Below are 12,459 nucleotides of genomic sequence, written 5' to 3' on the forward strand. Positions count from 1 at the left end.
TGTTTTGCCTGCATCTGTGGCTGGTATCTTCAGAGGATCATCTGAAGATGCTAGCCAAGGATGCACGTGAAACGTCAGGAAAAATGCTACTGGAACACGGCCATACAACCCGGAAAACCCACAACACTCGAGCAACATGGTGCTTGGGAGATAGGAGTTTCAAGCCCATTTTGCCTTTCTGGTTTCCATACTATGGTCTAAATTGGGTCTACATTGGGCTGCGTATCTGACCTGGATGGGCCAGACTAGACCATTTCATCAGATCTCAGAAACTAAGCAGGGTTTGCTTCCATTAATAGTGGGATGAAAGACCACCAAGAAAGGCCAGAGCCAGGCACTGGCAAAACACCTCTATGGTCTCTTGTCACAGATAATCCAGATCCGGCCCAAACAAGGCTAACCTAATCAGATCTCAGAAACTAAGCCAGGTTGTACTTGGATGGCAGACCACCAAGGAACTCCAGGGTTGCTACACAGAGAAAGGACTGGCAAACCACCTCTGAACAGGTCTTGCCTTGAAAACCCTACAGGGTCACCATAAGTCAGCTTCAACCCAGTGGCACTTTACACTGTCAGGGATATATATCTATATCTATATCTATATCTATATCTATATCTGTATCTGTATCTGTATCTGTATCTGTATCTGTATCTGTATCTGTATCTGTATCTGGATAGATAGATAGATAGATAGATAGATAGAGAGAGAGAGAGAGAGAGAGAGAGAGAGAGAGAGAGATATGTTCCATGCATCTTCAATCAGATAATTCTGCCCTGTTTGGACAATTCTTGGGGACTCAGCTTTCCTTAGTTGTTTAACAAGAGTTTGGCCCTTATGGCTTTGAACAGAAGGCTGAAATGTGAAAAAAAACCTGGTAGGGAATGCAGCAGTCAATATAAGAAGCACCGGGCCCAACACAGCATCTGTGCAGGCTTCTATGAAGTTTAGAACACTAGACAGTTCCCATTTCGTTCATTTCACTTTATTTACATTACTACGCCTAGAGGCAGATTAAAACCACTCACAATTCCCAGAAGCATGTAATCACAGAGCCTCCCGGCAAGCACTGTTATTTGCATACGGATTTCCTTTTTCACCCCTTGAACAAAAGCTAGGTTCGCTCAGTTTTAATACTGCTGATTATCCATAACTCAGTCCTACCCAGCAATCTGGGAGGGGCATCCTTTGGGGATCTCTCCAGGCAATTACGCAGGGGCTCATATGCAGGCTGCAAGGAGACTCAAAGGGGTTTACAATCTCCTCCCCCCCCCGCCCCCGCCCCCGCCCCCGCCCCGCCCTGCCCCACAACAAACACCCTGTGAGGTGGGTGGAGCTGAGAGAGCTCTGAAGAACTGTGACTAGCCCAAGGTTATCCAGCTGGCATGTGTTGGAATGCACAGGCTAATCTGGTTCACCAGATAAGCCTCCACATCTCAAGTGGCAGAGCAGGGAATCAAACCCGGTTCTCCAGATTAAAGTGCATCTGCTCTTAACCACTACAGAGAAGCAGCAGACTCACGGATTAAAAGATAAAGGTAAATGTTTATTGGGGAACTACATTTCAGAGAGGAACTGTATTTCAGATAGGGAAGCTGACAGACAGGGATAGCCTGCAGATACCTTGCTAACAAGCGAAGGAGGGAGGATTGAACTTCTAAGAAGGAGGAGGAGGAAATTAGACTTAAGAGCAACAGTCTAAAAGAAGACAAGAGGTGCCATAAAAGGGTGGAAAGGTCTCTTAACTTCAGGCTTTGACCTGCCTGCCCCTGCTGGGCCTTCTTCTCAGTTCCTCTGCGCACCAGACATTTCACTTCCAACATCAAGTTCGGAGAAGTCAAATAAAACGGCCATTTAATTTAACTCTAATTACTGCAATTAGTTTACGAGCTCCACCTCCTGATTCTGCGTTAACCGGATTGGAAGACAATCTCCATGCACCCAACAGGTTTCTCTTCCATTTCCCTTCCTCCTGATATATACCCTTTGGCCTGAGAGGAAAAAAACACCAGCTGCCGGCCTTTTTAAGCACTTCTGCAACTTGGTGTTTCTCGGGTGGTTTTTAGATGATGGCCATCAGCAGCTGATGGAATGGGGCAAAGACATCAAAACATTCCAATGTTTCTCTCTTCCAAATTAGTCTCTGATCTCACACGACATCAGGATCCGCACTGCAATTTAAGAACACTAATAATGCCGTAGAATAAAGGTGCTGAAATATATTCTGTGGAATGACTTAACCAGGAAAATTTGTGGGGAGGCGGACAGGTAGTTACTAAGAACAGCAATCCTTTTGCAGTGTTATTTATATCCATATTAGCAAAATGCCCTTCATTATCACAGGCAGGATTTGCATGGAGGGAGAGTCTGGGTTTTGCAGAGAATCAAGTGTGTGCATGATTGGTTGTAATATATAAGAACATAAGAATATAAGAACAAGCCAGCTGGATCAGACCAGAGTCCATCTAGTCCAGCACTTTGCTACTCGCAGTGGCCCACTAGGTGCCTTTGGGAGCTCACATGCAGGAGGTGAAAGCAATGGCCTTCTGTGGTTGTTGCTCCCGATCACCTGGTCTGTTAAGGCATTTGCAATCTCAGATCAAAGAGGATCAAGATTGGTAGCCATAAATCGACTTCTCCTCCATAAATCTATCCAAGCCCCCTTTTAAAGCTATCCAGGTTAGTGGCCATCACACACCTGGGGCTGGTGTCAGCATACTTTTAAGTGGAACAGCTGCCAGGGGCCAGGAATTCTGCCCCCCCCCCCCCCCCCCCGCTGACTCTCCCCACCCCAGCACTTGTATTTTCCCTATTACCTGGCCACGCGTCCTTCACTGCCCATTTGACTGCAAGGCCTCCCTTACCCTTCCTGGTATGGATTAGGGAGGATATACACTTCTGGAAGCCTTACAAACTGCATGTACCAGCTAGTTCAACTGGGGAATGGACATCCATGTGGACTCAGGCCATGAGAGGGCTTCTGAGTGGGGGAAAGAGGCACAGTCAGGTGGGGAAACACGAAGGGGAGTGGGGGATGGGTGGAAAGGAGCATGAAGAAGAAAAGAAGAAAAGTTGGATTTATACCCCTCACTTTCTCTCCTGTAAAGAGACTCAAAGGGGCTTACAATCTCTTTTCCCTCCCCCCACAACAAAAACCCTGTGAGGTGGGTGGGGCTGGGAGAGCTCCAAAGAACCATGACTAACCCAAGGTCACCCAGCTGGCATGCGTTGGAATGCACAAGTTAATCTGGTTCACCAGATAAGCCTCCACAGCTCAAGTGGCAGAGCAGAGAATCAAACCCGGTTTCCCAGATTAGAGTGCATCTGCTCTTAATCACTACACCACGCTGGCTCCCAACACATGTTGGGTATATTTGAAGGTGGGCTGGTAGACAGCAGAAGGGTGCCCAGGGCACTGTTTGGCCAGGGCCTCTCAAAACCTGAACTGGCACTATATAAGCCATAACTCTGATAGAGCTCAAAGACTCACATACACACAATTAGATTCTTCAGCCACCCTCCTTCCCATGGTAGTTAGCTTACCATGTTATCCAACACAAAGATGTGTCAGGGAGTAATTGTGACCCCAAGAGACTCAGGAGGCTAATGTATTGTCGAAGGCTTTCACGGCCGGAATCACTTGGGTGCTGTGTGGTTTCCGGGCTGTATGGCCGTGTTCTAGCAGCATTCTCTCCTGATCCTCTGAAGATCAATATCCTCTGAAGATGCCAGCCACAGATGCAGGAGAAACGTCAGGAGAGAATGCTGCTAGAACACGGCCATACAGCCCGGAAACCACACAGCACCCAAACAGGAGGCTAAGCTCAGCTCTAATGCCGTTGCTTTGTAACCGAGACCAGGACAGAGTTCTTCTCCCCGCAAGACTTACGGCAAAAGCTGAAGCTCCTCCACTGGCCGATTTCCACTTCGGCATTCTTACAGGCGCTGGCGTAGCGAGCCACCGAATCACAGAGCTCGGACTGGTTCCCTCCACTCTGGCACAAGCGGAAGAGGCAGGTTCGGTAATAGGCGGACGCGTTCACCACCGAGTGGCATTCCAGGAAGGAGCTGTTGGTGGGGTCGTTGATGATGCCACATTTCGCCCGGCTCCGGTAGTCCTTCAGCAGCTCCGAATCGTTGTTGCAGGCCTTGAGGAGGTCTCCGCATTCCCCGTTGCAGATCTCATCAAAGGTCGTCCAGCTGTCCAGGAAAACCACCAGGTTGTCCGTGCATTTCCCGTTGGGCAAGCAAAATTCATCGCTGATGTTCCCATTGAAAAAGCCGCAGAGACCCCCGGTGCAGTTGAAATAAATAGTTGAGAGGTGGATTTCCACTATCCCTGTGTCTAAGTACTGGATATTTACAAGTCCTTCCGATTCAACCACTGTTCCGTTTTTGCTCCGGTAAATTTCCAGTTGACCAGAAGGGTGAAAATATGGCAGTTCTGTTTTGTATCCATTGACCTACAAATGAAAGAAAGGAGTCAGCGAAGAAAAACATTGCTGAGAAGAGTCCCGCGAGGCCATGACATTTCTCTTCCCTTGCTTCAGCTCACAAAGGATACGCAGAGCTGGGCAGAGAAGGACAGGCAAGGAAACAACGAAGATGCAGCGTGTGAGATGTATTTTGAAGAAATGTGGGAAATCTGATGATCAAGAACACTTAGGGTTATTTGCTCGGATAGATTTGTCAAGTGGAATTTTTTATAATCTAAGGACCTTTTTTGCACATTGTGCAGTGACTTTCACACAGTACGCATCTCCAAGAGACACAAAGTTACCGCTATTGTGGGTGGGCTTTCCTAATGAGCATGTGGTAGAAGAAGAAGAAGAAGAAGAAGAAGAAGAAGAAGAAGAAGAAGAAGAAGAAGAAGAAGAAGAAGAAGAAGAAGAAGAAGAAGAAGAAGAAGAAGAAGAAGAGGAGGAGGAGGAGGAGGAGGAGGAGTTTGGATTTATATCCCCCCTTTCTCTCCTACAGGAGACTCAAAGGGGCTTACAGGAGACTCAAAGGGGCTTACAATCTCCTGTGAGGTGGGTGGGGCTGAGAGAGCTCCGAGAAGCTGTGACTAGCCCAAGGTCACCCAGCTGGCGTGTGTGGGAGTGTACAGGCTAATCTGAATTCCCCAGATAAGCCTCCACAGCTCAGGCGGCAGAGCTGGGAATCAAACCCGGTTCCTCCAGATTAGATACACAAGCTCTTAACCTCCTACGCCACTGCTGCTCCCTGTAAAGAATCACATGTAAAGAATCCACTTAAACATATAAAGTGTCCCACTAAAACATAAGAGTGACCCTATTGGATTAGACCAAAGATCTATGGACCAATGGGCTCGTTCAACATCAGGCAGGTTTGTGCGTCTGCCGTCTAGTGAATTGTTTTCAAACCCAAGGTGGTCTCAGAACAGAGTCAATAATTGAAAGGGGCATGTTAAAGAGATAACTGCTGGTTGGATCAGCCTGCAGTCATGCCAACATGCATTTAGTGGAAATAACAAGTCGACTGTGCAGGCAGGTGTGGGAGGCGCAACCAGACAGGATCTAATTATTAGGAGTTTTTACGGTTGGTTTTCACAGTAAAACTACATCACAAGGATGTTAGCGTCAGGTTAGCTAGAAAGTATGCCTGATGCTCTTAAAATCTCTCTCTCTTCCCCTCTCTCTCTCTCCTCCTCACATGGAAATAAAAAGGTAACGTTAATTGCTTAGTCCAGACCCCGAGTGAAGCACGCCTTATTCCAACCACTGGGGGGCAGTGATGCCCCATGCGCATGAGCCAGCTCTTCGGGCAAAGTTTCAATAAGGACCAGAGACAGGGGGGAAAGTATTTGTTCCTAAAGGATTGAAGGTGGCCTCACAGGCATCGCTGGGCGTGCAGTTTCCTTCCGCTCCCTTCCTCTGTGCAGTTTTAACAGGTTTTCGTAGCACTTCTGGAACCTGAAGATCTTGTTTGAACAGAAATGACAGCAGGACAAAGAAAGGCAGAGAGAGATGTGCACACGGGTCCCCCGTGGCATGCGGTGGCCCTTACGCCTCCTTTCTCTCTTCCAAAAATTATTTATTCCCTTGTCTCTCTGCAAAAGATGCAACAAGATGGCTCTCTTAACTGGACAAAAATCACACACACACACACAAATTGCACCAAAGCAGTATGGACCAGCAAAGCCAGGAAGAAGGGAAGGCCATATCCGTGCCAAGAACAACTGATACAAGGCACCTTTGCGGTACCATATCAACTCTTTCTCCATAAATAAGACCAGATCTAACAAGGCCCCTCTTTGCCAGCAGAGAGTCAAACTTCATACAAGGTTGATAGATCACAGGCTTGCCAATTGTGGGTGGAGAAACTCCTGGAGATTTCGGGAGTGCAGTTTGGAGAGGCGGGAGTTTGGGAAAGGGATGGCCTTCAAAGGGCGTTTCCCCACTCCCCATGATCCCCCCTATGCCGTGCGCGGGGTCATCAAAAGGCGCCCTTTTTCCCAGCGCCAAGGATGCCGCGCGCTGAGGGGGCGCGACAGCGGCAGCGTCAGGCCGGCTGCGCTGTCGCTGCCCTTGTCGTGAGGAGTGCCTGGGGACCCCGCGCTACTTGAGGAGAGTAGCGCGGGGCTTAAGGTAAGTGGGGAAAGGCCCAAAGAGGCACAAAGTTATAGAGTTAGCCCTCCACGGCAGGTGTTTTTTCCCCAGGCAGGGCTGATCCCTGTCGTTTGAAGATCAGTTGTAATTCTGGGAGCTTTGGAGGTTGGCAAACCTTCTAGAACAGTGATGGCGAACCTTTTCGAGACCGAGTGCCCAAATTGCAACCCAAAACCCACTTATTTATCGCAAAGTGCCTACATGGCAATTTAACCTGAATGCTGAGGTTTTAGTTTAGAAAAAACAGTTGGCTCCGAGGCGTGCGTTACTCGGGAGTAAGCTTGGTGGTAGTCGGTGGCTTTGCTTTGAAGCATCCGTGCAACTCTTCCAACGGATGAATCATGACCCTAGCAGGGTTTACTCAGAAGCAAGCCCCATTGCCAGCAACCGAACTTACTCCCAGGTAAAGGACTGTGCTTTAATACTTCGCATGAAAACCAGTGGGGCTTAACAGGGTTACCTACACTTAACAGGGTTACCTACACTGCTAAATTAGATTTTAGGTTTAATGCTAATAATCGAGCGCAACAGCCCAAGCCAGCCTAGATGTGTGGGGGAGGGGGGACTCTGTTTGCGCGTGCCCACAGAGAGGGCTCTGAGTGCCACTTCTGGCACCCATGCCATAGGTTCGCCACTACAGTTCTAGAACATCTGCACCCCAACCAATGTCACCACCATCATGGCCTCCACGACCACACAACATCAGCCAGATTGTGTGCATATAACCCAGACCACACAAGCAAAGAGCAGGTGCTCTGTGAAGAAGACCCCCGTGTAACCCACAATGTAAGCACGTGAATCAAGCCATGTGATGAAGGAGTACGGCAAAGCACCCTCCAGGGGGTCAACCCTCTTTAAGCAAACACAAGGTTATGTCCACAAGCCACTGGCTAGCCCTGCTTCTGGTGGCTAGTGAAAGCCATTTTGACTCTGAGCAGTGGTGGGATCCAAAAATGTTAGTAACAGGTTCCCATGGTGGTGGGATTCAAACTGTGGCGTAGCGCCAATGGGGCTGGGCGGGGCATGATGGGGGTGTGGCCGGGCATTACGGGGGCGGGGCATTCCTGGGCGGGGTTGTAAACGCAGCTGCTGTGCCGTTCCTTGGGCAGGAAACGAATGCACGCAGGCGCAGGCTGCCACACACGCCGATGCACCTCCTGCTAGACTGCTTCAAGTTCTGCGCACTACTGCTGAGAGGAGGGGCATAACTAAGGCAAAAATCACGTGGCAAAATCACCAATTAGTAACCCCCTCTCGGCACACACAAATAATTAGTAACCTACTCTTGGGGACCTGTGAGAACCTGCTGGGTCCCACCTCTGACTCTGAGGCCTTTGGGCCATGCTGCCATGTTCACCTCTGTGCTACAAGACGTCATACTCCACCAGCAACTCTGAGACAGCAAACAGTAGGATTTGGGGTAAGGGACGGATCAAAGCGCTCTCCAGGCAAACATCACCCCAGGAGATGTTTTCCTTTCTCTCTCAAAGCATGCAGATTAAAAACAAGACTCGACAACAACAACCAAACAACCCCTCCATTTAAAAGACATATGATTATTTTAACGGCTGGCAAAGGAGGGATGAAGCAGCCGGCTGTTTGATCAGTTGCCTAAACTCTTTCTGAGTCTTCCTTCCATGGGTATTAAGAGAGCAGCCCGGGTGAGAATTGCAGCCGCAGATGTGGCTGAGCTCTGCCTTTCATTCCTCAATCAGTGCTCCGTCTCAGCAGGATAAATTTTGAAAAGAGCCGGCCCCTCTCTTATTACCGGCAACCAGAGCGGAGACGTTCTGCAAGGATACGCCTTTTATTTTGCTGGAAACGACCTGTGTTTTAACCACCAGCTCAGCGGCCGACTGTAGTGTAACTAATGATCATGGATTTGCTGCCTGCTTTGCCCACTGCATTTGTTTCTAGCAACATCTCTCTTGTCTGGATCTCCGAGCAGAGCAACAGAGAGACTTCAGCCCACTAGCATTATATAGAAGAAGAAGAGTTTGGATTTATATCCCACCTTTCTCTCCTGTAAGGAGACTCAAGGCGGATTACCATAAATTGCCTGCGACTTGACACAAAGAAACTCTTCAAGCCATTTCTGCTGCAACACCTACCTTGATTTCAGAGTTGTCTATGCCCCCTATCTTGACCTCCTGGCTGGCCACCAGGATCCTCAAGGCCCGTAGCCCATCAGCATTTGTCTCAGGTTTCTTTTTGCTGACGTCAATTTCCAGGAAGTTGGGTCTTTCTGGGCAGGTCTTGACCAGCGTATAGGAGTTGTCCGGGGGATAAAGGAAGGTGGCGCCATCGAAGGTCTGCAGCACTTGATCCTGAGAGACCAGACACAAGGTCTCCCGCTTGGGATAGCATCCTTGGTAGCCGTTCTCCACAGCACAGGCTTCGCCTTCTTGGCAGGTGGAGTTGAAACAGCTGATCTCCCCGCCTTCCTCACACCAACACTGAAGCGTGCATTCCACGGTGGCCCAAAACGACTCCCCGATAGAGTAATATCTGCCGTCCACATCGCAGCCACACTGGTGGAGGGGGACGCAAATGTCCGTGCTGAGAATGTAGCCTGCGTTACACTCGCAGCCCTCAGTGCAGGGGGTCGTGCAGGTCAGGGGGGCTGTGAGGTCGGAGCAGGTGGCCGGGCAGCTACTGGTGCACACCACGTAGTGGCTGAACTCTGGACATTGCACGGTGGTAGCTAGAAGAAAGCAGGCGTTCATGTTAAGTTACCATGGTTAGACCTTACCCTTTAATATCTAGATTCCCAGCCTGCTGGAGCAGTTGGATTATTGGACTTGGATTTTGGACAGAGTGGCGTGTGAATCTGACTTTCCGAGATCAGATGCTCCAGCCCAGACTGCAGGTGGTGATATGCACCAAGAAGAAGAAGAAGAAGAAAAGGAGGAGGAGTTTGGATTTATACCCCACCTTTCTCTCCTGTAAGGAGACTCAAGGTGGCTTGCAAGCTCCTTTCCCTTCCTATCCCCACAACAGATACCTTGTGTGGTAGATGGGGATGAGAGAGCTCTGAAGAGACTGTGACTAGCCCAAGGTCACCCAGCAGGAATGTAGGAGTGCGGAAACACATCTGGTTCACCAGACAAGCCTCTGCCACTCAAGTGGAGGAGTGGGGAATCAAACCAGGTCTCCAGATTAGAATCCATCTGCTCTTAACCACCAAACAATTCTGGCTCTCCATTGTATCCCCCTCTCTTTGCTTTTCATTGGCAGTAAGTTGTCGTCATTGGTGGGGGTGGGGAGTGCCATCAAGTCATAACTGAGTGACCTCTTAGGATTTTCAAGGCAAGAGACAGAGGTGGTTTACCATTTTCCACCTCTTGGTGGTCTTCCACTCAAGTACTCACTGGTGTTGACCCTGGCCATTTCCGCATAGACACTTTAAAACATTTGGAGGCAGGAAATAAAACGTTTCCTGTGAGAAGGTCTGCATTGTCCCCCCGCCCCCCAATACATTTTATTTGTGGCCTCGAAACGTTTCAAACAAGTCCCTTTTTGAAAAGATTATCTGGCTGAAAAGGCTTCGTTTGCCTGTGCGGTCCCTATAAGATGCCTTCCTTGCTCTCTCTCAACCAGCACCATTTTGTGAGCTCACTCCTTGCCTGCAGAAGCCCCTTGCCCTGTTTCTGGAGCAATTCAGAGCATTCTCCAGATCTTCACAGCATTGACTACAGAAGACTCAGGGAATCGCAGCTGGAGGCTGCACTGGGGAAATGCACGGGGGAAATGGTGGCCAGGAATCGTTTCTAGGGGTTGAGTGTGTGTGGGGGGAATCATGTTATTGGGGAAAAGGATCTAAAACATTTGAATGTTTTAGGGGACTTCTGAGGACACAGCCTCTGCTTAGCTTCTGAGATTTGGCAAGAACGGACCAGCTAGTGGGATGTTCTGCCAAAGTCCAGTTCACCATCTCAGCATCCAGCCAGCTCAGTTTCCAGGATGTGTGAGCTGGGCCTTAAACCAGCCTTTCTGAGCATTCAAATTCAAGAACCAGGGGTTGCGCACAGCCCCAGAACGGCACCCACAGGAGGTGGATCCAGCCACAAAATGGCTGCCACAGCTCACCTTCAGCCACACAGTGAAAATCTTTTATGCTGTGGTGGCAGCTGCTGCCAAAACAACATTGATAAAAAAAATCTGTGCTGCCAATCAAATCTCCAATGGCCAATCCAAAGCCTTGCTGGGCAAAAGCCTCACACGGTCCCTTCGACTTTCTGAAAACACTTGGTGGCTGCTAGGAAATGTGTTCACAGGTCCCATGGTGTGTCGGGAACACCTTCCTTAGACTGTAGTCTGCTCCGGGCAGGCATGATTTTTAAAATATCGGATTGCAAAAGCCCATACAGTGATATGATCACACACCGAATAGATTCTGGGGGCTCCAAAATCCATAAAAGTTACCTCAACAGATAGTTACCCATGTCAGCTACGTAGGTAACAAAGCACTGTGGTCTCTGGCTCCAGGACCAAAGGCAGATGCAAGTAAAGGAGCCCTCAGTTTAGCCTGAAGAGTCAGGCGAGCGTGAAGCCAGTGGGTGATACAGGCAAAGACAAGCTGCAGCATGGCTTGGATGCGCCTGATTAATCGCAGCCCAAAATGTCAGCCGTAAATCACACCGATTCTCCCTGGAATGGGGCACTCACATTCCACCTCCCACTGTATTCCACCTGAGGAGGGAGCAGTAAGCTAAAAAGGATTTTGCTTCCGATTGTCCTTTGCTTCCCGTCCCCTTAGTTACTTCAAGTGTCCTTTTGTCCTTCTCGGATTGTAAACCGGCAAGGGATGAATCAGATCTCAGAGTAACAATGCCTGTTAGAATCTGGGCCCTTCTGGCTCTGCTGTCCGATCGCATACAGCTTTTTAATTTTATTTTCTTCCTAGTGGTGTGCGTGGCCGGGGTTGGGGGTGGGGTGGGGGAGCTGTTAGAGCCAACACAGCGTAGTAGTTAAGGGAGGTGGACTCTAATCTGGAAAACTGAGTTTGATTCCACACTCCTCCACATGAGTCACAGACTCTAATCTGGTGAACTGGATTTGTTTCCCCTCTCCTCCACATGAAACCTGCTGGGTGACTTCAGGCTAGTCACAGTTCTTCAGAGCACCTGTCAGTTGTGGGGAGAGGAAGGGAACGAGTAGAAAGTGATGTACATCTTATACCACTTTCCCCGTATTTAAAGCACTTACAAGGACATATCCTTGAACATCTAGCTGGGCAACCATCCTGCAGCATACACCTCCTGACCAAGAAGAAGAGGAAGAAGAAGAAGAAGAAGAAGAAGAAGAAGAAGAAGAAGAAGAAGAAGAAGAAGAAGAAGAAGAAGAAGAAGAAGAAGAAGAAGAGGAAGAAGAAGAGGAGGAGGAGGAGGAGGAGGAGGAGGAGGAGGAGGAGGAGTTTGGATTTATATCCCCCCTTTCTCTCCTGCAGGAGACTCAAAGGGGCTGACAATCTCCTTGCCCTTCCCCCCTCACAACAAACACTCTGTGAGGTAGGTGGGGCTGAAAGAGCTTTGAGAAGCTGTGACTAGCCCAAGGTTACCCAGCTAGCGTGTGTGGGAGTGTACAGGCTAATCTGAATTCCCCAGATAAGTCTCCACAACTCAGGCGGCAGAGCTGGGAATCAAACCCGGTTCCTCCAGATTAGATACACGAGCTCTTAACCTCCTACGCCACTGCTGCTCCCAATGTAAACCTATGCAATTGCTGAATATTTTGGGGAAGTTTCTCGGATTCAGATGGTGTTTCTGATGTCTAGGTAACTCTGCCTGGCAACCTGGCATAGCCTTTCTCCAACAGGAGAGATTTTGCTAA

The 12,459-nt window shown here is 49.1% G+C and overlaps 1 protein-coding gene across 1 annotated transcript in view; it reads right to left on the reverse strand.

Moving 5' to 3' along the window:
* Positions 1-12,459, reverse strand: part of LOC125441807 (tubulin-specific chaperone cofactor E-like protein) — a 132,598-nt gene that overhangs the window by 34,726 nt on the left and 85,413 nt on the right. Inside the window, exons 16-17 of the mRNA XM_048512723.1 lie at positions 8,739-9,331; positions 3,888-4,461 (exon numbers count right to left, since the gene is read on the reverse strand). Coding sequence (XP_048368680.1) covers positions 3,888-4,461; positions 8,739-9,331 — 1,167 coding nt within the window. The remainder of the gene's footprint in view (positions 1-3,887; positions 4,462-8,738; positions 9,332-12,459) is intronic.

Source organism: Sphaerodactylus townsendi, linkage group LG12 (assembly GCF_021028975.2).
Source record: "Sphaerodactylus townsendi isolate TG3544 linkage group LG12, MPM_Stown_v2.3, whole genome shotgun sequence".
In the NCBI taxonomy this organism is placed as follows: Eukaryota; Metazoa; Chordata; class Lepidosauria; order Squamata; family Sphaerodactylidae; genus Sphaerodactylus; species Sphaerodactylus townsendi.